The sequence below is a fragment of the Dendrobates tinctorius genome, unplaced genomic scaffold (genome assembly GCF_039654945.1).
Source record: "Dendrobates tinctorius isolate UK_male_01 unplaced genomic scaffold, ASM3965494v1 ptg000066l, whole genome shotgun sequence".
In the NCBI taxonomy this organism is placed as follows: Eukaryota; Metazoa; Chordata; class Amphibia; order Anura; family Dendrobatidae; genus Dendrobates; species Dendrobates tinctorius.
In genome coordinates this window covers 438,134-461,314 of record NW_027361734.1, presented here as the reverse complement: position 1 = coordinate 461,314, position 23,181 = coordinate 438,134, and the positions used below count along the sequence as shown (strand labels likewise).

Here is a 23,181-nt window from a genome sequence, read left to right as displayed (position 1 = left end):
AAAATAAAGATTATTAATGTAGTCTAACACCCATGTTGTAGTGAAGCTCGTAGTCCCCACACTGCCCCAATGCGCGTTTCGCTATCGCTTTCTCAAGGGTGTGATTTTCTAAATAAAATTTTTGTTTTTTTATCCTATCCTCTGTGGTTTATGGCTTCTCCATTTGTTCTATGGTATCAGTGTTTAAGAGTACTCCACTTTTTTCAAATTCTATAAACATGGGGGAATAATAATTCTGAATAGATTCCCGAGCCTATTAGTATTACAATGTGCATGTTGAATAATTGGATAACTCTTTCTGGTATCTGTGCAATTACTGAAGTAATTAAGTTTAAGAATTAATCTAAATATATAGTTTTTTTTTATTGTATTTTATCTTCCTTCATGCAGATCTGCTTATAAATCTCATAAAATGTAGACGGTATTTTACACAATATATACATTTGTATTACACTCACTGTTCTGTGTAATTTATTGACCGAACCTCGATCAGACCCAGTAAGATGAATGGATAAGAATTCTTAAGGCCCAGTCTCACATAGCGAGATCGCTGAAGCGTCACCGATTTTGTGACGCAACAGTGACCTCGCCAACGATCTCACTACGTGTGACACATAGCGGCGACCGGCCCCCCGCTGCGATCTCGCTGATAATGCGCGAATGTCCTGGGCCATTTTCTGATCGCTAGTGTCCCGCTGGCCAGTGCGCATCGCTGTTTGACACAGACGAGCGACCTCGTTAGTGACTAAGAAATCAAGGATGAAGGCGGGAGTCGTCAGAATCGCTGCTGTGTGACAAGGTCCCAATGACCGCCAATGTCGTTATACGGATCGCTAGATGGTTGCTGCGTCGTTGGGTAAATCTGCCTGTTTGACGGCTTACTAGCGACCATGTAGCGACGCACCAGCGATCCTTACCAGGTCGTATCGTTGTCGGGATCTCTGGTGCGTCGCTTAGTGTAACGGTACCCTTACAGTTGCAAAGTTTGGGCACCCCTGGTCAAAATTACTGCTACTGTGAACAGTTAAGCAAGTTAATTAAGAGACGGCAGTTAACCGTAACAGTGGAAATCAAGATAAAGGCTGGAAGACCAAGAAACATTTCAATGAGAGCTAAAGACCTTTGGAAATATTTAGCAGACTTTGGAGTTGTAGTACATTATCCTAATGTTCAGAGACACCAGCACAAATATGGCCATCATGGAAGAATCATCAGAAGAAAACCTTTGCTGCGTCAAACTTTTACATGCCACTGTATATTTCACATTTATATATTACATAGCTTGTTGCGCTTTACCATATCACATTAATTGCTATAGGAACATTATTCACTCACTTTTGTCATATGAGAAAATTAAAATTGCAAAGTGTGAGAGAAGGTAGACAATGAAAACATAACTAGCACAACTAATACAACCAGAAGAAAATTCTGGAGTAATGGCAACATTCCTTCCCATTTTTCCAGCCATAGATATAGATTATCACATCTGTTTATGATGCAAATGTTAATACTTACCCTTTGCTAAAGAAGTAAAAGTTCATCAGCCTTGTTATTACTGGTGAAAGAATCCCACCATCTTTCAGCAGCTAATGATAGGAAAATAAATATTTTGCTTTAACATGGCACCGTCTAAGAAAACTTAATACCACTTCAAATGAATTGCTATCCTTGGTTTCTTTCTCCTAAATCCTTCTACTAAAGTAAAGCTTGAAATGAGGCATAATCAAAATGTTGGCCTGTATTCAGATACATTTTTTTTTTTTTTTGGAGTGAGCTTACTATTAAGAGAGCTTCTGACATAGCATTAGACAGGGCTGTGGAGTCGGAGTCGTGGAGTCGGAGTCGGAGTTAGTTTTGGTTGGAGTCGGAGTCGGTAGAAATGTACCGACTCCAGCTTTAAAAAAAAATGTATTAATATTTCATAATTGAACTTTCATATGAATTTTATAAATGTTACTCAAATATATATGTTCTATCAAACTATGAACAACAGTGATAAGCAGTTCTGCTGGAGATAGAGACATTTCATAAGGCCCTTTTACATTTAGCGATGCACCAGCGATCCGACCAGCGATCCCACCCGGTCAGGATCGCTGGTGCATCGCTAAATGATCGCTAGTGAGCTTTCATACAGAAAGATCTCACAGCGATGCAGCAGCGACGCAGCGCACGATACTTACCATTCACACACAGCGATCCTGCGTCCTCCCGCCCGCGTCCAGCGTCGCTTGTCGTCACAGCAGGAAGTCTCAGCAGGAAGCGCCCGACGAGAAATGGAGCCGGACATTCTCGCGCGATCAGCGATGGACAGCAGGGGAGCCGGTCGCTGGTAAGTATCACACATAGCGATATCGCTAGCAATATCGCTATAACGTCACAAAACCAGTGACGTTTTAGCGATATTGCTAGCGATATCGCTTAGTGTAAAACCCCCTTTACTTCTTGTGTGTCACTGTTCTCCACTGCCCTTATCTAATCTTATACTTGGTTAACCTCATGCTGCCCCAACCCCCCTACTTACAATGTATGAAACTGAAAGTGAAAATGTGTTGCAAATTCTTAGTAGTAAAGCTCCTCCTCTAGACTAGATCATACTAGGTGTGCGTCTTCCAAGCATCTCACAGCTGCCTGCTACTCAGAAGAGGAAGACTGTAAGAAGTATTATCCTTTCAACAAACTTTGCATCAGTTAACTGTGAGTACATGAGGAATAATAACAGTATTACTGACCACTATATCAGTTGTACGACCTGGCAATAATTTTGTACAATTGTTTTTAGGAAAAACAATTGTCATTTGGATTGTGAATGCAGAATTAAAAACCTGAGAATGTCAAAGAAGCATCACATTAAATCAGCTGTATTTGAACATTTCACCATCACTCAAGATAGAAAACATTATGTCTGTCAGTGTATGACAAATGATCCAGACGAAAACAAATGCTGTGAAGCCAAAATGAGTGCATATTCAGGCAAAGATAAAAATGCTCCTACCAGAGCTTCTAATCTAAAGAGACATTTACAGCGCTTTCATCCAGAAGTACTGAAAGCAGTGGATGAGAAAGACTGCATCCAAACCAATGAACCAGTGCCCAGCTCTTCCAGCCAAACAAAGGAGCAGAGAACTTTGCAGCCATCAGTTGCAAGATATTTTGTCAGTGACAAAGTTACTGTGACAATGACAGTAGATACATTTAAAAAACAGATCATAGAGCTTGTTGTAAAGGATAATGTGCCTATTTCATTATTTTCACGACCAGCTTTTATGTGTCTGAATGGGGAAATGGCCCGCAAGCTTGGTGTTTCTCTGGAGAGAGAGAGTATTAGAAAATTAGTAATCGAAGCTTTTAAACAAAAGGAAGAACTTAAAAAAACTGTCAAGGGACGCTTTCTGTTTCTTAAAATGGATGCCTGCACACGTCACAGAGTGAACTATTTTGCCATCAATGTCCGATTTGTTTGTGACAAAAATGAAATAGTTACCAAGACATTGGCAGTAAAAGACACCAAAGCTCATCACACCAGTGAGTTTCTCCAGGTCTTGGTGGAAAAGGTTCTGCAAGACTATGAACTTAAAAAAGAGCAAGTTCTTTCTGTCGTAACTGACAATGCTTCAAATATGATAAGTACTATTAAGCTAATGAATGAGAGTAATGATGGTGACCAGCAGCTAGAAAAACAGTCTGGGTCCACAGACACAGAAATGTTTGAAATAGAGGAACACAGTATTGTAACTGAGGAGCAAACTGAAGTTGCTTCAGATGAACAGCAACATGATAGTTTAGATGATCTTGTTGAAACTGTCAATATGTTCTTTCATTCATCACATGCGCTGTGTTGTGCATACGCTACAGCTGGCTATAAGAGACAGTCTGCAAGAAGGACATGCTGCTGCACTGATTGGCAAGGTGAGAAAATTGGCTACTGTTGCCAGAACCCCTAAAGTTGACTCAATTTTGAAGAGACGTGCTGGAAAAGGGGCAATTATTGATCAAGCCACACGATGGGGCAGTACTTACTTAATGATTCAGCGCTTTGTTGAACTGAAAACCTTTCTTGTAGACATGGCTAACCCTCAACTGACGCTAAATGAAAGTCAGTGGAATCAGGTGACTGAGCTGGAAAAATTGCTAGAGCACCCATTTACAGTGACTAAAAAATTACAAACAGAGGACTTAACTCCAGGTATTTTCTTAAAGGAGTGGAAGAACCTGATGTTTCGCCTGTCCCAAAGAGGAGGGTTAATTGCAAGTGGCATTACTACATCAATGAAACGGAGAGAGGAGCTACTATTACAAAATAACATTCTTTTGGCAGCTGTTTATGTAGACCCAATGCATCGGATTCTTCTAGATGATCAACAGCTAAGTAAAGGAAAAGAAGCTCTGTTTGAAATAGCAGTAAGGATGAAAGCAGTAAGGATGAAAGGGTTGCAGAACAGTCAGGGGGCACAAGAAGAATTTGGTCGTCCTGCCACATCTTCACCCTCATCATCAACTGATGAAGAACTTAATTTCAAAAAATATTTGGATCACAAGGACCGTGCAAAGCGTTCCCGCATAGAAGAAGAGTCATCCCCATCAAGGAACACAGCAAGTACATTTCAGCAGAATTTTTCATGTGCACTAAAAGAAATTGAGAAATTTGACCGTTCATCAAAAATAACAGTGCAACAAGCGATTCCTCTGTATCCTGACATTGTCAGAGATGTTGCCCGAGTGGTTACTGCTTTGCCACCAACACAAGTTAGTGTAGAGAGGTTGTTCTCTGCTCTCAAAATAATTAGATCAGATTTGAGGGCATCCATGAAGGAGGATCTGACAGAGGCAATACTTTTTCTGAGGACAAATTTATAGATTTCTTCTTATTTTTACTTACAGTTTAGAAAAGTTTATAAAAGTTATTTGCTATATTCTAATTGTATTCTAATAAATGTAGTTTTTGCTCTAAGTGGTCTGATTACTTATATGATGGTGAGAAACTGAATAAGCACGATGTTTAATATTTTACAACAGTAAATTTGTGGTTATGAATTGGCCATTTATGAAGGAGTCGGAGCCTGATAAAATCCAGGAGTCGGAGTCGCAACGGTGGCTTACAGACTCCACAGCCCTGGCATTAGACGTACACAATGGTGGGGGTCTCATTACCTTGTTAGTAATGACAAAAGGGTTGCACAGGACACCTTTTAAACTTGGGGTACAATCTATTAATATGAAAGAAAAGCTTTTGTGCATTTCCAAACAAAATAATGGCTTTCTGCTGTAGATTTACAAATGAAAACCCCTAGCAATGACAATCTTGTATTAACCATAAATGAACAGACCTTCTGAATTAATCTTGGATAGTAATTCTCTGGGAAGATTCCTGTAATTAAAAAAAACAAACAAACACATCATGCATGGCATCCCAACAAGTGTATAAAAAACTTAATGTATTAGTTATTTAACATTCACAGAATTCCCAGTAAAGGCCCCATCACACTAAACGATGTCCCAGCGATCCCACCAACGATCCGACATGACGGGATCGCTGGGACATCGTTAGACAGCCCCAGCGACGCTGGTTTCTAATGTAAACGTCGGGTATCCAGGAGCCGTGGCTCCTGGATACCCGCTGTTTACCTTGGAAACCAGCGTACATGTATTAATATCCTGGTGATAAAAAATTGACTTTATTCTTTATTGAAGCTCTAACACAAACCATTAAGTGACACATACAGGAATCAGGCTCTCTGCCTCTACACCATGCTGCTCTCAGATTATATAGCAAAAACATGCTGATCGATTCCCTTTAGTTTTATGTTTTAATGACACCATTATGTGTTACATGTAAGTTATCGTTTAGTTAACTTTTTTTTGTTTGTTTGTGTGTAGGGGATGCAGACTCATTGCACACATTGTGCAAATCAATGTAATGATATAGAGGTGTAGCTGTCCCTTTTGTTGTCCATGCCCCCCATTGCATGGCTGGTATAGGTTAAAGGGGATTTGTCAGCAGAATTTCATACCACAATTTATTTATATGTGCAGGTGCATATAGCTTCTTCAAAAGTTAAGTCCAGCAATACCTTTACATGGCCAGTCTGTTCCTCTCTTACTTAGAAACTAGTGTTTCAATTGATATGCAAATGAGGCTGAGGAGCTCTTTGTAGATCTGAAGCCTGTCACTCCAGCTCTATTCTCCACCCAACGTTGCCTTCTCCTGCGTAACTGACGGGCACTATGCTGTGTGACTTCAGGCTAAGAAGCAGGCAGTCAGGAGGAGGCACTGCTGGTTAGGGGGGTGAATAGAGGTGGAGAGACAGATGCTTCATATCTGCAAATAGTGCTTCATTTGTGTTATCAATTCAAACTCGGATTTCTCAGGAACATACTGGCCATGTAAGGCTTCCTTCACAAGTCAGTTTTTCTCTGTGGGCTATCCGTGTTTTTCACAGATAACTCTTGTATTTATAATAGTGAATGGGCATATCACATTTTTCGTGGAATGAACGCAAAATCGTAGAGACATTTTTGACCTTGACCCAAAAATTTTAAAAAATCTAAATCTATTCCAATTTTCACGGACTGTTACATAGGGCCCGCATCAAACTCTGGGAGCCAGCATATGCCATATTGGTAGGGGGTTAAAAAAAAAAGTAATAAGAAAACTGGCTGAATCTGCCGCTCTCGGAGGGACACCAGTGGCAGTCTCACGAATATTATATCAGGCTCGTGGCGGCTCACTGGAAGGGATCTTCTGTACCCACAATCACAGAAGTTACTGATGCAGTTAATAATAATATAGATATGGAGAAATGTGTACCAAAAGAGAAGAACAATTAAGAAATGGGAGGATAAGTGGGCGCTTGGGTTAGACACACCCGGGTTGGCTCCTCCTAGATTAACATGGATGAGAGCGTTGAGGACGATATAACCGGAAAACTCTGGCTGTGCGAGACCAAATGCATTGGGAGAGAAGAGAGTTTTTTGTCGGGTGAGGGTAAGATGGGAGGGATTTTTGTGGGGTTCTATTGTATTTATGTAATACACTATTTGGGAACTATCCTGTATGTGATTACCTTTTTCAGTTTTTGAAAATGTTTAATAAAAAATTACCTGATAAAAAAAAAGAAAATTGGGACCCTCCCGGGAGTGATCTCGGATCACAAACCCATAGATTTAGTAAACGGACAGGGGGGATTGGGCGGGAAGTGAGGTGGAAATTACACCAGTTATGGCTTGAACATATCAATAGGAGTATCATTATGAAAGAAATGGAGGAATATTGGCAGATTAATGAGGGGAGTGTGGATAACCGAGTGGTGTGGGATGCCATGAAGGGGTCCTAAGAGGTCTTTTGTTTCTGGAAATCTCTAGATGTAAATCTAAAATGAAATTAGAAGACCAAGAGGTTATAGAAGCCTTGGAGAAAGTAAAGAGGGATATGATAGTGAACCCCTCAGTAGAAAATAGGAGCTCAGGAAAAGCTTAACGAGGTATGTATGAGAAAAGCAGAGAGGAGGAGGGCCTTTCAGAAAATACAATTCTATGATGAAGGTGAAAGAGTGGGGCATTTATTGTCAGCTGTGACGGCGGCGCAGAGGGAATCGTCCTATGTATATAAACTAAAGAATGATGCGGGAATTGAGTTAAGAGATACAGAGAGTATCCTGGGGGAGTTTAGACGGTTTTATGAGCAGTTGTATTCTTCTTCATTAGGGTCAGGGGACTCGTCTGGGAACATAGAAATATTTCTGGAGGAAGCAGAACTCCCGAATATTAAAGAAAGTGATAGGAGGAGACTGGAGGAGCCCATAACAAAAGAAGAAATTGAAGTAGCTATTATGTCTATGGCAAATAATAAAGCCCCAGGGGCAGACGGTATCCCGAGTGAGAGTTATAAACTAATGATTGAGATGGTAACGCCCAAATTGAAGAGGTTTTGAGGAAGCATTCCAGGAGGGGGTGGTGGTGGTTATCCCTAAGAAGTCAAGGGATCCAGAGTTGGCGGAATCTTATACGCCTATTTCGTTGCTGACGGTTAGATGTGAAAATTCTAGCTAAAATTCTAGCTGGCCGTCTGTCAAGTGTGATTCAGAATCTCGTCCACCCTGATCAGTCGGAGTTCATGCCGAACAAGTCTACAGCGATCAACTTGCGTAGGCTCTTTCTGAATTTGCAGTTGGCATCAGACAACAGAGGTAGTAGAGTTGTGGTGTCGTTGGACGCACGTAAAGCATTTGATAGTATCGAATGGCACTATCTTTGGAAGGTGCTGGAATGTTTTGGATTCGGACCGACTTTTATATCATTGTTGTGTACTTCCCCAACCGCTAAGGTTAGAGTTAATGGGCAGACGTCTAGAGATTTTATTCTTCATAGGGGGACTAGGCAGGGGTGTCCGCTGTCCCCGATTCTTTTTGTGTTGGCGGTGGAGCCTTTGGCGCAGACAATAAGGAAAGCGGCCTCAGTTAGGGGGTTCAGATATGGGCCAATAGAGGAAAAAATTTCCCTATACGCGGATGATGTGTTGCCCTTTCTGGAGGATTCAGGAAATTTGTTGTTGGGTGTCATGAATATCCTTAAAACATTTGGGTCTATTTCGGGTTTAGAAATTAATTGGGAGAAATCCACTATATTAGCGGTGGATGAATGTACAGATGAACTGATGTTATCGGGGGAGGGTAGTAGCTGGTAATTGTGCGACAGTTTAAATACCTGGGCATTCAGGTGGCGCTCCCGCTTTCAAGTTATGTGGACTTAAACCTAATTCCATTGTTGAATGGGTTCAGGAGCAAAGTAGGGGCGTGGTGTAAATTGCATCTTTCTGTGGTGGGAAGAACAAATTTGATTAAGATGACACTAATGCCCCAGCTGTTGTATGTGTTGCACAATGCCCCTATATGGTTTCCCAAAAAAGGTTCCGTATTATTGACTCTATATTTCGTGATCTTGTATGGGGGAAGAAGCAGTCGAGGATCAGACTTGAGATATTGCAGAGGCCCAAGGATGGAGGGGGACTGGCGCTTCTGAACCCTTGGATCTATTACTTAGCGGCCCAGGGCCAACAGATGAGGGGATGGAGGGAAGTAGCTGGTATGGGTTCAATACAAAAGGTGCTGGTTCAAGTATTGGGGAGGGACCCTTTGATCCAGGGGTTGAAGGCAGGTAGCTTTAGGAATATGGGTTTGATGTATCCCACTCTAGCGCTGATAAATAAGGTTTGGGAGGCAATTAAAAAGACCAGAGGTTTAAAACATTTGACAAAGCTTTCCCCGATTTGGCAAAATGAAGCACTACCAGAATTTGAAAAAAAAAGAGGGAGGTTAAAAATTGGAGGAGGACGGGAATACTATACATGGCTCAGATACAGGTCACGCAAGGGCTGTTATCCTTTGGGAAGTTGCAGGAAGATTATGGGCTGCCTGGGGCATGTGAATTCCAGTACAGGCAGTTTAGGCATGCATATGTCACACAGAGTAGGATGGTTAATATGGAGGTCAATAAGGATATATTCGTGGATTAGGTCTGCACAGAGGGGGGAACAAAAGAGGTGGTATCAAATATTTACAAGAATTCAATGTATACCTTTTTAAACAACTACCCAATTAAAGCAAAAGGAAAATGGGAGGAAAAGTTGGGAAGGATAGAGGAAGACAAATGGGAGGTAATTATGGAATATATACCCCAACTGTTGATGAGTGAGTGGGGCAGACTCTCACAGAAATATGTACTTCATAGAGTATATAGGACTCCTGAATGGTTGTATAGAGCTGGTGTGAGACAGACTTCTGGTTGTCCTCGATGTCAGGCTGAGGGAGCAGGGATACTCCATATGCTATGGCAGTGTCTACGGCTGAACTCATACTGGGTAGCAGTGGTTAGTACCATTGGGGGAGCGTATAATTGCAAGATTGAGAGGGACCCTATGGGGTGTATTCTAGGATATGTGGAAGAGATCCAGATACATAATAAATATAAGGTGGCCATAGCTGGACTACTATATATTGCACGGAAACTAATTGCCAGATGTTGGATAAATGAAGAACCGCCGATAGTGAGAGACTTTCTTAGACAGTCTGACTCCATTGTGAATGTAGAAAGGAATATTTATGTTAAAAAGAAAAAGGAAAAGACTTTTGACACACTGTGGACACCATGGGTGGAAAGAAGATGATCCCAGATGATGGCTGTATTACCAACTAGTAGTTTTGCATGTATGTAATAGGGGGGAGAGAGAAGGGAGGGGAAGAAATTTTGTAATTGTTGTCACTGTTAATATTGGCAATATTGTGACTGCCTTTTGTTTCCCATCTTGAACTTTGTTAATAAAAATTTATCTGATTTAAAAAAAAAAAAAAAAAGAAAATTGGGACCAGTTTCCCAAAATACCAGAAACCTATCTAGTAAACGTAATACTAAAAGACAGTTGCCGCCCCAATAAAAAAAAAAAAAAATATGAACTGATCATCTGCTCCTACTTATTATTGTGCATGCTCTTCATTAGTCCATAGCTAAATATGCATTTACACAAAAGCCACCGGCAGCTCAATACGACAACGCAGCCATGTCTTGGTAAAAAGAATATCAATATCCTTGCAGGAGATGCCTAAGTGCATCATATGCCATTTCTGCAAACATTTTCTTACCTCCATTGGAGAGACACAAACTCCCAATGTTGAGGTGTCCTTGTCTTCGGTTTTCATACCTAAAGAAATATACCATAAGAAGAAAGATCTGTAGGCTCTAATTCCTGAGCGCAGGCCCTGCATCCCAATATCAATTTACTGCTCAATATAAAAAAAAATCTAACAATTTTTGTAATCTCCTGGAGAATGTAAGGCTGTGTGCCCACGTAAGCGTTTTTTTCGCGTTTAAGCATTTTTACTGGCAAAAACGCTTAAAAATCGTTCAAAAGAAGCTTCCCATTCATTTTAATGCATTTTGCACTTTTTGTGCATATTGATGTTTTATTCTGCGGAAAAAACGCTTCGCGGTAAAAAAAACGCAACATGCTCATTAATTTTGCAGAAAAGTCTGTTTTTAGCTATTTTCTGTGTCGCGGTTTTTTTTTTTTTAGCAAAAATGCGCGTTTTCTGGGAAGGAGTCCGGTTTTCATGCAGAAATTTTCTGCATAGGTGGGCACATAGCCTAAAATTCATTTTTTCACTAAAGATTTGGAGCCAAATAGGCGTCTAAATATTGAACCAAGTGCTGCACTCATTTTACAGTAAGAACAACATTCAGGCTAGCAAAAGACAGGCAGGATCTCTGGAACAGTTTTGGTCATTCACATGACCAGCACTTCCAAATTGTCACGCCACCCGCTGCCACGCTCCCAGCTTCTTCTGTCACGCCGCCCGCAGCTGCATCCTCTGCCCCTCCTCCCGAACACCGGCGCACTCACCTCACCCGGCGCGCTCCCGAGGTGCGCACGCGCCATCCTGCCCCTTCTCTGCCGCCGCTGCAACCGGCCTTCCATGCCCGTCGGGTGCGCCTGCGCACTGTGCGCCAGTGATCCTGCCACTCATTTCCCCTGTTGCCGCTGCTGCTCCACCTCCTGGCCGACCCTGAAGCGCTGCCTGCAGTCCTATATCAGGTAGCCTTGCCTCCTGCCCAGTGCCTATCAATTGTGTCTAGCACTGCTGATTCAGGTCCACGCGTCCCTGCGCTTTCCCAGCATAGCACTCTGTCCTGCGCTCTGTGTCCCTGTGTCTTCTTGTAATCTCTCCCTGTGTTCTCTCCTAGTGCCTGCCTCGCCCGTCCCCGGCCTCAAGTCCTCTCCTGCAGTATCTACCATCGTCAGCCTAAATCCGTTCCTGTCTACAAACCCTCCCCTGCTGGTCCTTCCGCAACCCTTGTGGTCACCTCTGGTTTTCCTCCTGCTGTTGTCCCCGGGTATCAGCTTCCGCGGCGATAGTCTCCCCGAGGCTTGCCCCAGACGCTCCCTGTATAGGGGTGGTCCACTTGGCCAGCTCGCCCCGAGGAGGTTCGTCGTCGCGGTCCTGCGGGTTCACTTCTGGTTCTCCTCAGCCCTACACAAATATTCATCTCTTCCCATCTTCTACTAGGCCATGGTTGTAAACATTGAGCAGCACTAGGTTACTGTCCAACTTTGGAGTCATCTAGGGCTCCTAAGGACCCACCCATTAAACACAACACACATGAAACCTACATGCAAAAAGAGCTATAGAACTGACCTATAAATCAATTCCTGGGCAACAGTGTCTCCATAATCATGTGAAAGTAGGTTCACTCTTTGATCTCCCAAGCCGAGGTGACTGATGAGAGCTTCCACAATATTGGCCTGCTCAAAAATGGAGTAGTGGTGGAGTCTCTGCAAAATGAATGTTACTTCTGAAACACATGATTCTAAGCATGGTATGTTGCAAAGTTATGTTGTAATTAATACTGTGCTTGTGTAACTCAGTGCAACTCTACAAAAAAAAAACAAAAAAAACCTTAAAACAAGATAGGTAACATTTTTAATTTTGTGCTACAACTTTTCTGTAGTAGAACACTAATATCTAGCTTTTAGTACATGTAAAGGCAGGAATCCTGAGACAAGTAGGTTTTGATCAGCTACTGCACTCTCCTTTTCTAATTGCTGAGACATGCGACTAGCTAGAAAAGGGGATGCTCCTAAAGTCTATGTACAAGGGTGTCAGCTCATCAGCATTTACGCCAGTAAAATACTTTGAAAAGACGCAAATTTTTTCCAACGTCTGGCGTTTTCACATCAGTCCCATCAAAGTATGGGGCATGGTGACGCCCACCCACAGAACTCATTAAAAGTTATACCACATCAGTTTAGAGCAGGGGTGGGGAACCTCAGGCCCCAAGGCCATTTACGGCCCTCGATGACCTTTTATCAGGCCCCCAAGCAAAGCAGATTCTCAGGGACTGCATTCTTGGGCAGGGAGCTGTATTTTGATTGCCACAAGCTCATTAATTTCTTCTTGCTCTGTTAGCACACACACACGCAGTGTTCACTACTGAACATTGAAGGGCATGCAATGAAAGATTAAGTCATGAAACCAGTGCCAGAGCCAGGATGTACTTTGTGGGTGGGATTTGTACGGCCCCCGGAGGATGGTATAAATATCCAAATGGCCCTTGGCAGAAAAAAGATTCCCCACCCCTGGTTTAGAGCATGTCTGATGAGGTGCACGCCACTGAGAAGATGGGCCGAATTCATTAAGTGGTGTGTGCCTCTTAATTACTTCTGCACATCCTACTCCCCCACACGCCTTTATTAAGATTGGCATGCACAACGCCCCTATGATTAATGATTCGGCCCTATCATTAACAAATATGAGGACAGAATAAGCAAAGGCCTGAGAAGAAAAGAAAAATTTTTAAAAAAAAATGAAAGAACCAACCATATAAACAATATTATTAAAAAGAGAGCGCGAGAGAAGTAAGATATAGAATGCAGTAAGGACAGATAGTACACATACACGGCAGAAAGACCATGCAAAGTGTTAAAATAAAGAGATAAGAAAGGGGGAAAATGTATTCATGGTGACTACTGGACAGGGAGGAGGAGAAATCAATAATACACACATATTCAGTGGTCAGATACGCTGTGAATACTACGAACAGGTAACCTTATATACTTACTGGTTTGTCACTAAACCCAAAGCCTATAAAGTCAGGAGCAATTACTCTTTGGAATCTCTGTGTTAGCCCTTCCCAGACCTGGAAGAAAAATACCATACAAAACTGTGAACACCATGACGTGATAAAATGATATATAAATAAGGATAAAGTAATATAAATAAAGTGATTTATGTGATTGTAAGGGGCAGCAACAGAGAGATTCAATGGCAAATGAAGCAGAAAAAGGAGGGGAAAAAAACTTGTACATTGTTACTGAGCACGTGTTACAAATATCAAGTTGTGAACACACGAGAAGAAATGGAGCAAATAATCCCTAAAAATAGCAAAAACTAAGTATAAATCTTGCTTTTATTAGTACAAAATACAAGACCCCCAGAGGAAGCTATCGCGAATCGCGCGTAGGGGTACGCGCTTGCCAATGGACACTAGCACGGGTAATGGTTGAAACTCCCCTCCCTTGATTTTCCACCTCCCTCTCCACTCCCCTTTACTTTGTTGGTACTACACATGTTTGCATTTTTGCAGGATTTAGTTAGGGCTACTCCTAGCTGCATGTATGGGGATATTTAATGGGTGAGAGGGTTTGGACCCCATGAGATTGCTCCCATTTGTTTGGGTTACTAAGTGACTGTCGTTTTGGAGACAAGATACAATTTTGAAGATATATGTGGGGCCCTTAGGGTAATTTCATGCCTTATTCCGATGCTGGGTGCTCATTTTTGGCAGCACGTTGTATTCCAACTTTGGTGCATTCTGACCTGTGTCTTATGTCTCGGGTCCTAGTTTGTAATATTATGTGAAAATGTTTTTCTTACACTTTTTGTACTAATAAAAGCAAGATTTATATTTAGTTTTTGCTATTTTTATGGATTATTTGCTCCATTTCTTCTCGTGTGTTCTAGTTATTTGGGAGCTCTATAGGGAAGTATTTCCCATTAATATCCTGGTGTGACACCAGGAATAATTGCCATAGAGAATATGTATTCTGTACTTGAGATCAAGTTATTTAAATATCAAGTTGTGACAGGAGAGAAACAATAGGTGTGTTGTCCGCGCTGCCGCCGGAAATCTGAAAGAATGGTCCATGATACCAAGTAGACTTGATACAGTTTTACCATCAACGCGTTTCAAAGTCTTCAGACCTCTTCATTACGATAAAACCACATGTGATATATAGCAAATTTCCAACGAAAGGGAAGACTTACCAGTATAAGGATAGGCGTATCAGCAAGGTTAGAGATGGGTATATACTTAAGGTAAAATCTAGAAAAAGCCTCCTGGCTATAATAAAAAAAACAGGCAAAATATAATCATTCTGCAACCAAGGAAAGGCAATTAGAAATGTCCTAAAAGCTGTAAATGTAAAAATAAAAAAGGAACAATCTCACCATGGATGTGGGTGATGTTCTATTAATGATCCCTCCAGATTACTGATCCTCCAAGTAGAAAACAAGATGGGGAATAAATCCATCCAGCCACACATTACCCCAACTGGAATCAATAGGAATCAGTAGATCATAAATACTCCCAAAATCTCCCGATGCATTTCATCACAAGAATCAGAGGGATAGATTTAAGGGGAACGAGCTAGGCTGGGTATATACACTACCGCATAGGCCATTAAACATATCATCTGGCTCTTATTTGTGCAGACCGCATCTTTAAATCACAATGGCATGAATGTCATTTCCATGCGCCGGAGAGCGCAATGTCCAAGCCAGTGTGTCCGCTCGTCAGATTGTTCCTTTTTATTACGTTTACAGCTTTTGGGACCTTGGTATTCGCCTTTCCTTGTGGTTTTACCCAATTGATTGCAAAATGATTATATGTTGTGCCTGGGGTTTTTTGTTTTTTTTTATAGCCAGGAGGCTTTTTAGATATTATATAAAAAGCTAAGTTTTATATACCTATCTCTACCCTTTCTGATACGTATAATCACGTTGTATGTGGTTATATGCTGATGAATAAGTCTGGAGACTTGGAAATGTGTGGACCATTATTTTGGATTTCCATCAGTAGTGCAGATGACCTACTGTTTTCCTCTGGCAAATCAACAGTTTTTTAACCCGTGGGAGTGAAGGAGCTGAGAAATGTAAACTTTATCCTTGTGTGATACACAGCTTTACCAGGTGAGCAATTCCCTGCACCTTATTATCCTTTATTATCAGATAAGACCCTATTGCACTTTTTGCTCCTCAGCTATTTCCTAAATACCAAGTTCTAGCTCGCTAAATAATTTGTTTAGATGAAATTCATAGTCTGCAAATGTTGAGAGAGAATTTTGGTCCAAGGTTGTACAACACTAGATAATTCTAGTGAGATATTTTATAATATTCACTTATGAACTACAGTAAGACAAATGCAGCACATACACACACAGTGGCAATCGAAATTATTCAACTCCCATTGTAAATTTAACTTATTAGTAACATTTACAAGCTTTCTGCTGTTTGGAATAAACCCCCAAAAAATTATTAAGCAGGAAAGATTTAATCTGCAAGTAAATAGCTTCTGTGCTGAGCAAGCTTTCAATAAGAGTGCCTGGGTGTGCTTACAGCCGCTGTTCACATAAGTTGATTTTCTCCCCATAGCCGCACTACCAGTAAGGAAGCAGACAGCATTGTAACCCTATTTACCTGCAGACTAACCATATACCGTACATGCAGGAAAATAGTTTTTTCGAGTTGACAGGTCACTTTAATTAGCACAGCATAACTAATAAAACAAATGGTTTCTCCACATTCAAACACAACTTTTCATGACTTATGCAGTCTCAGAATTATTCACCCCCTGACACATTGCATTCGTTTTCTTACAGTGTCACATTGTGACAGTGAAACAGTCGCCCACATTTGTTGGATTTTCTGTCAAACTTGACATATACTTCCATGCAACGTGTGACTTATCTGCGACTTGGCTTTTTCATTTACAGCACATCTAAGGGGAAACATTTCTCCTCATGGAGAGTGCCAGGCTGATGTAAGGAGGCTTATAGACCATCTAATGCTCCTCTTGGAAATTAAAGCTACACCCAGGGCCGCCATCAGGGTATTACTGCCCTGACTGGTGTATGGGGCCTCGTCTCTTCTACTCACTGGGCCCCAGTGGCAGGATCCTGCGGGTGCAGTAACTCTATTACTGTGCGGACACAGTTAAAAGCAGGCCTTGATTGGGCATCTTCCAAGGCAGGCCGGCAGGGCTCCATCACAAAGTGGGCTGCCAGCGCTTTAAATCTTCTGAGTGAAGGCCCTGTATGCACGCGCACGCTGTCTAGTTACACGTTCTGACAAGGGCTGCGGCGGCCTGCGTCAGTGCGCGAGCACAGCTGCGGCCCCCTTTCGTGCGTACGTGCAGCTGCCAACCTTGTCAGTGCGGGCAAGCAGAAGACTGCGTGTGCACACAGGGCCAAGTTAAAAATTTGAAAAGGATGGCGCTGCTGCTGTGCACGTAAGGCTCCTCTATCTGTGTCTGCCTCTGGCCTGCCAGTACCATCGTCAGAGAACCCTGCTCTCACCGCCAACGCTGGACAGTGGACCCCTCTCATCTGTTCATCCTTACCCCATCTCAGGGACCTGAGTAAGTCCCAAGGTGAAAACATATTTTATGTATATACAGCAGGTGGACCTATATAATGTATAAAGACTGCTGTATATACAATATATAAGTGATACTTATATAAGTACTTATAAGTACTTATAAGTGATACTTATAAGTGATACTTATAAGTGATACTTATAAGTGATACTTATAAGTGATACTTATATATCTCAACTCAAAAATATTTCACAAATCCGTTCATTCCTCACCCAAGAAGCTGCAAAAACCCTAGTCCATGCCCTCATCATCTCTCGCCTTGACTACTGCAACCTCATGCTCTGTGGCCTCCCCTCAAACACTCTCGCACCCCTCCAATCTATTCTAAACTCTGCTGCCTGACTAATCCACCTGTCCCCCCGCTATTCCCCAGCCTCTCCCCTCTGTCAATCCCTTCACTGGCTCCCAATTGCCCAGAGACTCCATTACAAAACCCTAACCATGACATACAAAGCCATCCACAACCTGTCTCCTCCATACATCTGTGACGTCGTCTCCCGGTACTTTCCCGCACGCAACCTCCGATCCTCACAAGATCTCCTTCTCTACTCCCCTCTTATCTCCTCTTCCCACAATCGCATACAAGATTTCTCTCGCGCATCACCCCTACTCTGGAACTCTCTACCACAACATATCAGACTCTCACCTACCATCGAAACCTTCAAAAAGAGCCTGAAGACCCACCTCTTCCGACAAGCCTACAACCTGCAGTAACCACCGATCGACCAAACCGCTGCACGACCAGCTCTACCCTCGCCTACTGTATTATCACCCATCCCTTGAAGATTGTGAGCCCTCGCGGGCAGGGTCCTCTCTCCTCCTGTACCAGTTATGACTTGTATTGTTTAAGATTATTGTACTTGTTTTTATGTATACTCCTCCTTACATGTAAAGCGCCATGGAATAAATGGCGCTATAACAATAAATAATAATAATAATAATAATAATAATAATACTGCTGTATATAATCACTGTATCACCTATAATGTATATAGCAGTCTATATAAATTATATAGGAAATACTGCTACTGATGTGTATAAACATAATATAGGATATATAGATATATATATATATATACACACACACACACACATATATATGTGTGTGTGTGTATATATACAGTGGGTACGAAAAGTATTCAGACTCCTTTCAATTTCTCACTTTTTGTTTCATTGCAGCCATTTGGTAAATTAAAAAAAAGTTCAATTTTTTTTCTCATTAATGTACCCTCTGCACCCCATCTTTACTGTGAAAAAAACAGAAATGTAGAAATTTCTGCACATTTCTTAAAAAAGAAAAACATATCACATGGGGCAGGATGGAAACACATGGAGCAAGAGGGGGACATGGGGCAGGAACATGGGGCAGGATGGATACAATGGAGACAGATGGGGCAGGATCATGGGGCAGATGAGGCATGATCATGGGGCAGAATCATGGGACAGATGGGCCAGGATGGGGAGATCATAAGGGCCAGGATGGGGAGATCATAAGGGCCAGGATGGGGAGATCATAAGGGCCAGGATGGGGAGATCATAAGGGCCAGGATGGGGAGATCATAAGGGCCAGGAGGGGGAGATCATATGGGCCTGGAGGGGGAAATCATATGGGCCTGGAGGGGGAGATCATATGGGCCTGGAGGGGGAGATCATATGGGCCTGGAGGGGGAGATCATATGGGCCAGGATGGGACATCACATGGAGGCAGAATGGATACTCATGAGCGAAGAATGGGAGAATATATGGCTGGAGCCAGGAATGAGACACACGGGGGCCAGGATGGGGGATATTATTACCATAGGGGCTAATTAAGGGATATTATTACTGCAGTGATGTATTTATTTTATTTTTTGAGGATACTGTTTTAAACGGGGGAGGCGGTCCTGTTACCGTGCAGAGCGGCACTGTCGCCTTTTTTTCTTCATGTGGTGTAGTGTAGAAGTTGTGAAAAAATTAAGTAATGTGCTCTGCAAGCGGTGCTCTAGATAACTTATTTCCTGCAGAGACGAGCCCTAGTTGGAAGAAGTGATGGCGGTCTGTGGGTGTGCTGGATGAAGATGAAAAGCGAAGATGCAGGAATTCACCTAGAGATGTCACTGGTGAATCAGTGTGTTACCTGTACCCTGACACTATACACTATGCCTTATACAGAGCTCCTGCGTATAATGTCATTGATCACTGTATAACCTGTACACTGACACTATATACAGAGCTCCTGTATATATTGTCACTGGTGATCACTGTATTACCTGTACATGGACACTACATATAAAGTACAAATCTCCTGGGTATAATGGCACTTATTGTAGTATTCGGTCACTATGTGGTGGTAATATGTGGTCTGGCCATGGTGTGGCTGTATTTGTTCCTTGTTTGTGGTATTATAGGTCACTATGTGGTGGTAATATGGTGTCTGGTCATGGTGCGGTGGTATTTGTCCCTTGCATGTGATATTGGTCATTTTAAAAATGGAAAAATAAATAAAAATATACCTAAATTGCATTGCATATTTTAACAAATGTTTAACCCCTTCAAAACCCTGCCCTTTTTCATTTTGGGGTTTCTGTTTTTGCTCCCCTTCTTCCCAGAGCCATAACTTTTTTATTTTTCATCAACATGGCCGTGCGAGGGCTTGTTTTTTGCAGGACGAGATGTACTTTTGAATGACACCATTGGTTTTACCTTGGGTCAGGTGAGGGCTTATTTTTTGCGTGCTGAGCTGACGTTTTTATTGATACCAATTTGGTGTGGATACGATCTTTTGAACGCCCATTATTGCATTTATTGCAAAGTCGCAACCAAAAAAATGTAATTCTGGCGTTTTGACTTTTTTCTCGCTACGCCGTTTAGTGATCAAGTTAATCTTTTTTTATTGAGAGATCGGGCGATTCTGAAAGCGGCGATACCAAATATGCGTATATTTGATTTTTTTTTATTGTTTTATTATGAATGGGGCGGGGGGGGGTGATTTAAACCTTTTTTTTATTTTTTTAACATGTTTAATGACTTTATTTTTTTAATTTTGACATGCTTCAATAGTCTCTATAGGAGACTAGAAGCTGCCATAGCCCGATCGGCTCTGCTACATAAAGGCGATGATCAGATCGCCTCTATGTAGAAGAATTACTCACTTGCTGAGTGCCGACCACTGGGCGGCGCTCGAAACAATCCAGCACTGACAACCATAGTTGTCTTCAGGAGACCTCTGGATGTCATACCAACGAACAGGTGACCCGAGAAGACGTGACGGTGTCACCGGTGGGAGGATTTCCGGCCCGATGGCTGGAAGCTCGTGTTAAATGCTGCTGTCAGAGTTTGACAGCGGCATTTAACTAGTTAATAGCCTGGGTGAATCGCGATTCCACCCACGGCTATTGCGGGCACATGTCAGCTGTTTAGGCAGTCTCTAGTCACTGCATCCAGGCAGAGAATGAATGGAGAAGTAGCTGTGCATTTATGCTGCTATAGAAGTTATTGAAACACCCGATCACGGATTCTGAGCTGCTTCCATAAACTCTCATGGAAATTAATGGAGAGCCCCGTGTGAGATTAATTTATTGTTACCTTATACCAGTCATAGCTTGATGTTGGGAATCCATGTAAAATAATCACCACATCTGAGCTTCCAACAGCTCCAAAGGATTCTAAAAAGAAAAAAAAAAAACAAAGCTGTAAACAGCATAAGCTTTCATGCGCACAAGCTTAGAGCGATGGATGGGGTGGAATCCCAGTTTATGAGGCAAAAAAAAAAAAAACAAACAAATAAGGCTTTGGGAAAGGTTTCTAATCTTCCGGAATGAAATCCAGTCCTGTCCTTGACTCTAGACATACGTCTCATGCCTATAACAATTCCCCACCTAATAGGCCAAGAGCTTATTTCCCTCAGCAGAATTTTATCTATACCTCTAAATAATACCTCTATAAAAGATCCGTTGTTCTTGGAATGTGAAAAATGCACCGGATGACCTCCATGTGAAGAGTGCCGGGGAGAGGTTGGGTGGAGGAATGTGCAGGTAAACAGCAAGCAGAGGAACTGCAATCAGCCCAACCTGAATCCACCATTCCTTCATCCTGCAACACACACATAACCAGGTAACTTCATGTGTTTATATAGGCAAAAAGCTGTAAGAACATCTCTGGTCATAAATATTCTGTGCTCTTGACAAGTTACGCCAAACCTGGGAGGACGCAATAGTATTCCTCCCAGCACACCACAGTCACATGTTGTATGTCCACATCACTGAGGTTCTGATTCTTCACGGCTCAACTAAATAATGGACTTTACAATCCGCAATTCACATTCCTGGATTTAAAGCAAATTTGAAAAGTCCAGCATCTTCAGGACCAATAAGGGTTTTCAGAACCATAAAGGCCAGGAAGATTTTTAAGCGCTGATGCAGATACGGCTAAATAGGCGCTGTCAATGTTGTGCGTTGGAGACTGTTGTGTCATAGATAAAAAATATGCCATTCATACCATAGTATTTTTGAGCAATGGCAGACCCCCACTGTAAATATGGAGTCTGTGCATAAACTTGATCTGTGTATCAATAAAAGTGTAAAAACTTATCAAATACATATAGTTGTATTTCAGCAACCATCTGAATAACAGATCCAAAAGTGCTGAAGAAGCAAAGTTTGTGAAAAAGAGAAATCATATAAAAAAAGCACCATAAAGAACCAAGTAATAAAAATATGAAATTTTATTAGAAACATCAATATAACATGAAATAAATAAGTAGGGATATTACAGTTGTGAGCTGAAAGGATGGAACCACAGCAAAAAGAAAATTTGGTAAACCAGCAGGCATGTTAGTATAAGAAACTGATTTCCTCAAAGTGCATGTGCAATAGTGCAGTCAGTGTACCCTGAAATATGAGCAAGGTATATAGTGAACCAAATACACAAGGGTTATAAAAAGAAAAAAACTGAAGCCAGGAAGGCTGTATACCTATCACGGATAAATTGTGCTGAGCAACCAGAGTAAGTAAATGGTTAAACGCCTAGGTTACCTTTGCATCTGTGGTGCCACCCGCCCCTACGCGCGTTTCGGCGCTGTGCCTTTTTCCGGGGGGGACAAGTTTGAGAAAAGCAGAACCTGTATCAGTCGCTAAACTTTTTTCCGTGGCTGTACACATGTTATATACCATATACGTACATCCAGCTGTGCATGTTAACAGCCTTGTAGAATGGTGACTATTGCTGTTCAGATAAAAGATATCTGTGTTTTCTCCTGAAAGTATGGGGCTCCAGACTGCACCTGTATGGTTGTAAGCAGCTTTATAGCCACAGACATTTAATCTTCTTAACGTTTCTGCTTCCTCAGGACATAGCTGTGCAGCAGATTTATGAGTGCTCTAAAAATGTGTCACCACCACAATTATTAAACACTAATCCTTATCACTCTGGAACAACTTTTCAGAGCACAACGGCTTTTAGAGGCTTTAACCATATGTGACACAAGCAACTGACGGTTGGAAGTAGAAGTGTATGTCTACCAGAGACTGACATATAAATAGTAGAGAAGGTGATAGGGCAAAGTGTAATCAGAGTGCCTCTAGATTATGTGCAAATAGGGCTGATCTGCTGTTGATTTCTGCAGTAGAAAACTCCAAATAAAATCGTGCAGGTTTTGTTTGCATTGCAAAGAGTCAAATCCACAGCATAACTTGACATGTTGGAGGATTGAAAATCCAAACTATAGGCCAAAATATTTTTGGGGAAAAATACAACATCCACAATGTTATGGTCGTCATTTTTCTACCAGGAACACTCACAGATTAAATGAGGCTATCCCTTGCTGACGAACCTTATGGCTACCTACTGCAAGTCTTAACTACTGTATATGTCACAGGTCTTTGTATATAAAAAATTGAAGAGGACCTTTTACAGGTTTTTTGTTTTTTAAATATTTTATTTAAACCGATATCCTCCTTCAATAGCTGCGGCTCCACTGATTCTGGAACCGTTTTTCTTTGTCTT

At 41.8% G+C, this 23,181-nt stretch overlaps 1 protein-coding gene across 1 annotated transcript in view; it reads right to left on the bottom strand.

Annotated features, from left to right (window-relative positions):
- The window catches only part of MEST (mesoderm specific transcript), a 47,815-nt gene that overhangs the window by 9,152 nt on the left and 15,482 nt on the right, over positions 1-23,181 (bottom strand). The window contains exons 2-8 of the mRNA XM_073580978.1: positions 21,116-21,270; positions 20,764-20,843; positions 13,606-13,683; positions 12,183-12,319; positions 10,632-10,690; positions 5,325-5,365; positions 1,516-1,586 (exon numbers count right to left, since the gene is read on the bottom strand). Of these exons, the coding sequence (XP_073437079.1) occupies positions 1,516-1,586; positions 5,325-5,365; positions 10,632-10,690; positions 12,183-12,319; positions 13,606-13,683; positions 20,764-20,843; positions 21,116-21,269 (620 nt within the window). The 5' untranslated portion in view covers position 21,270. The remainder of the gene's footprint in view (positions 1-1,515; positions 1,587-5,324; positions 5,366-10,631; positions 10,691-12,182; positions 12,320-13,605; positions 13,684-20,763; positions 20,844-21,115; positions 21,271-23,181) is intronic.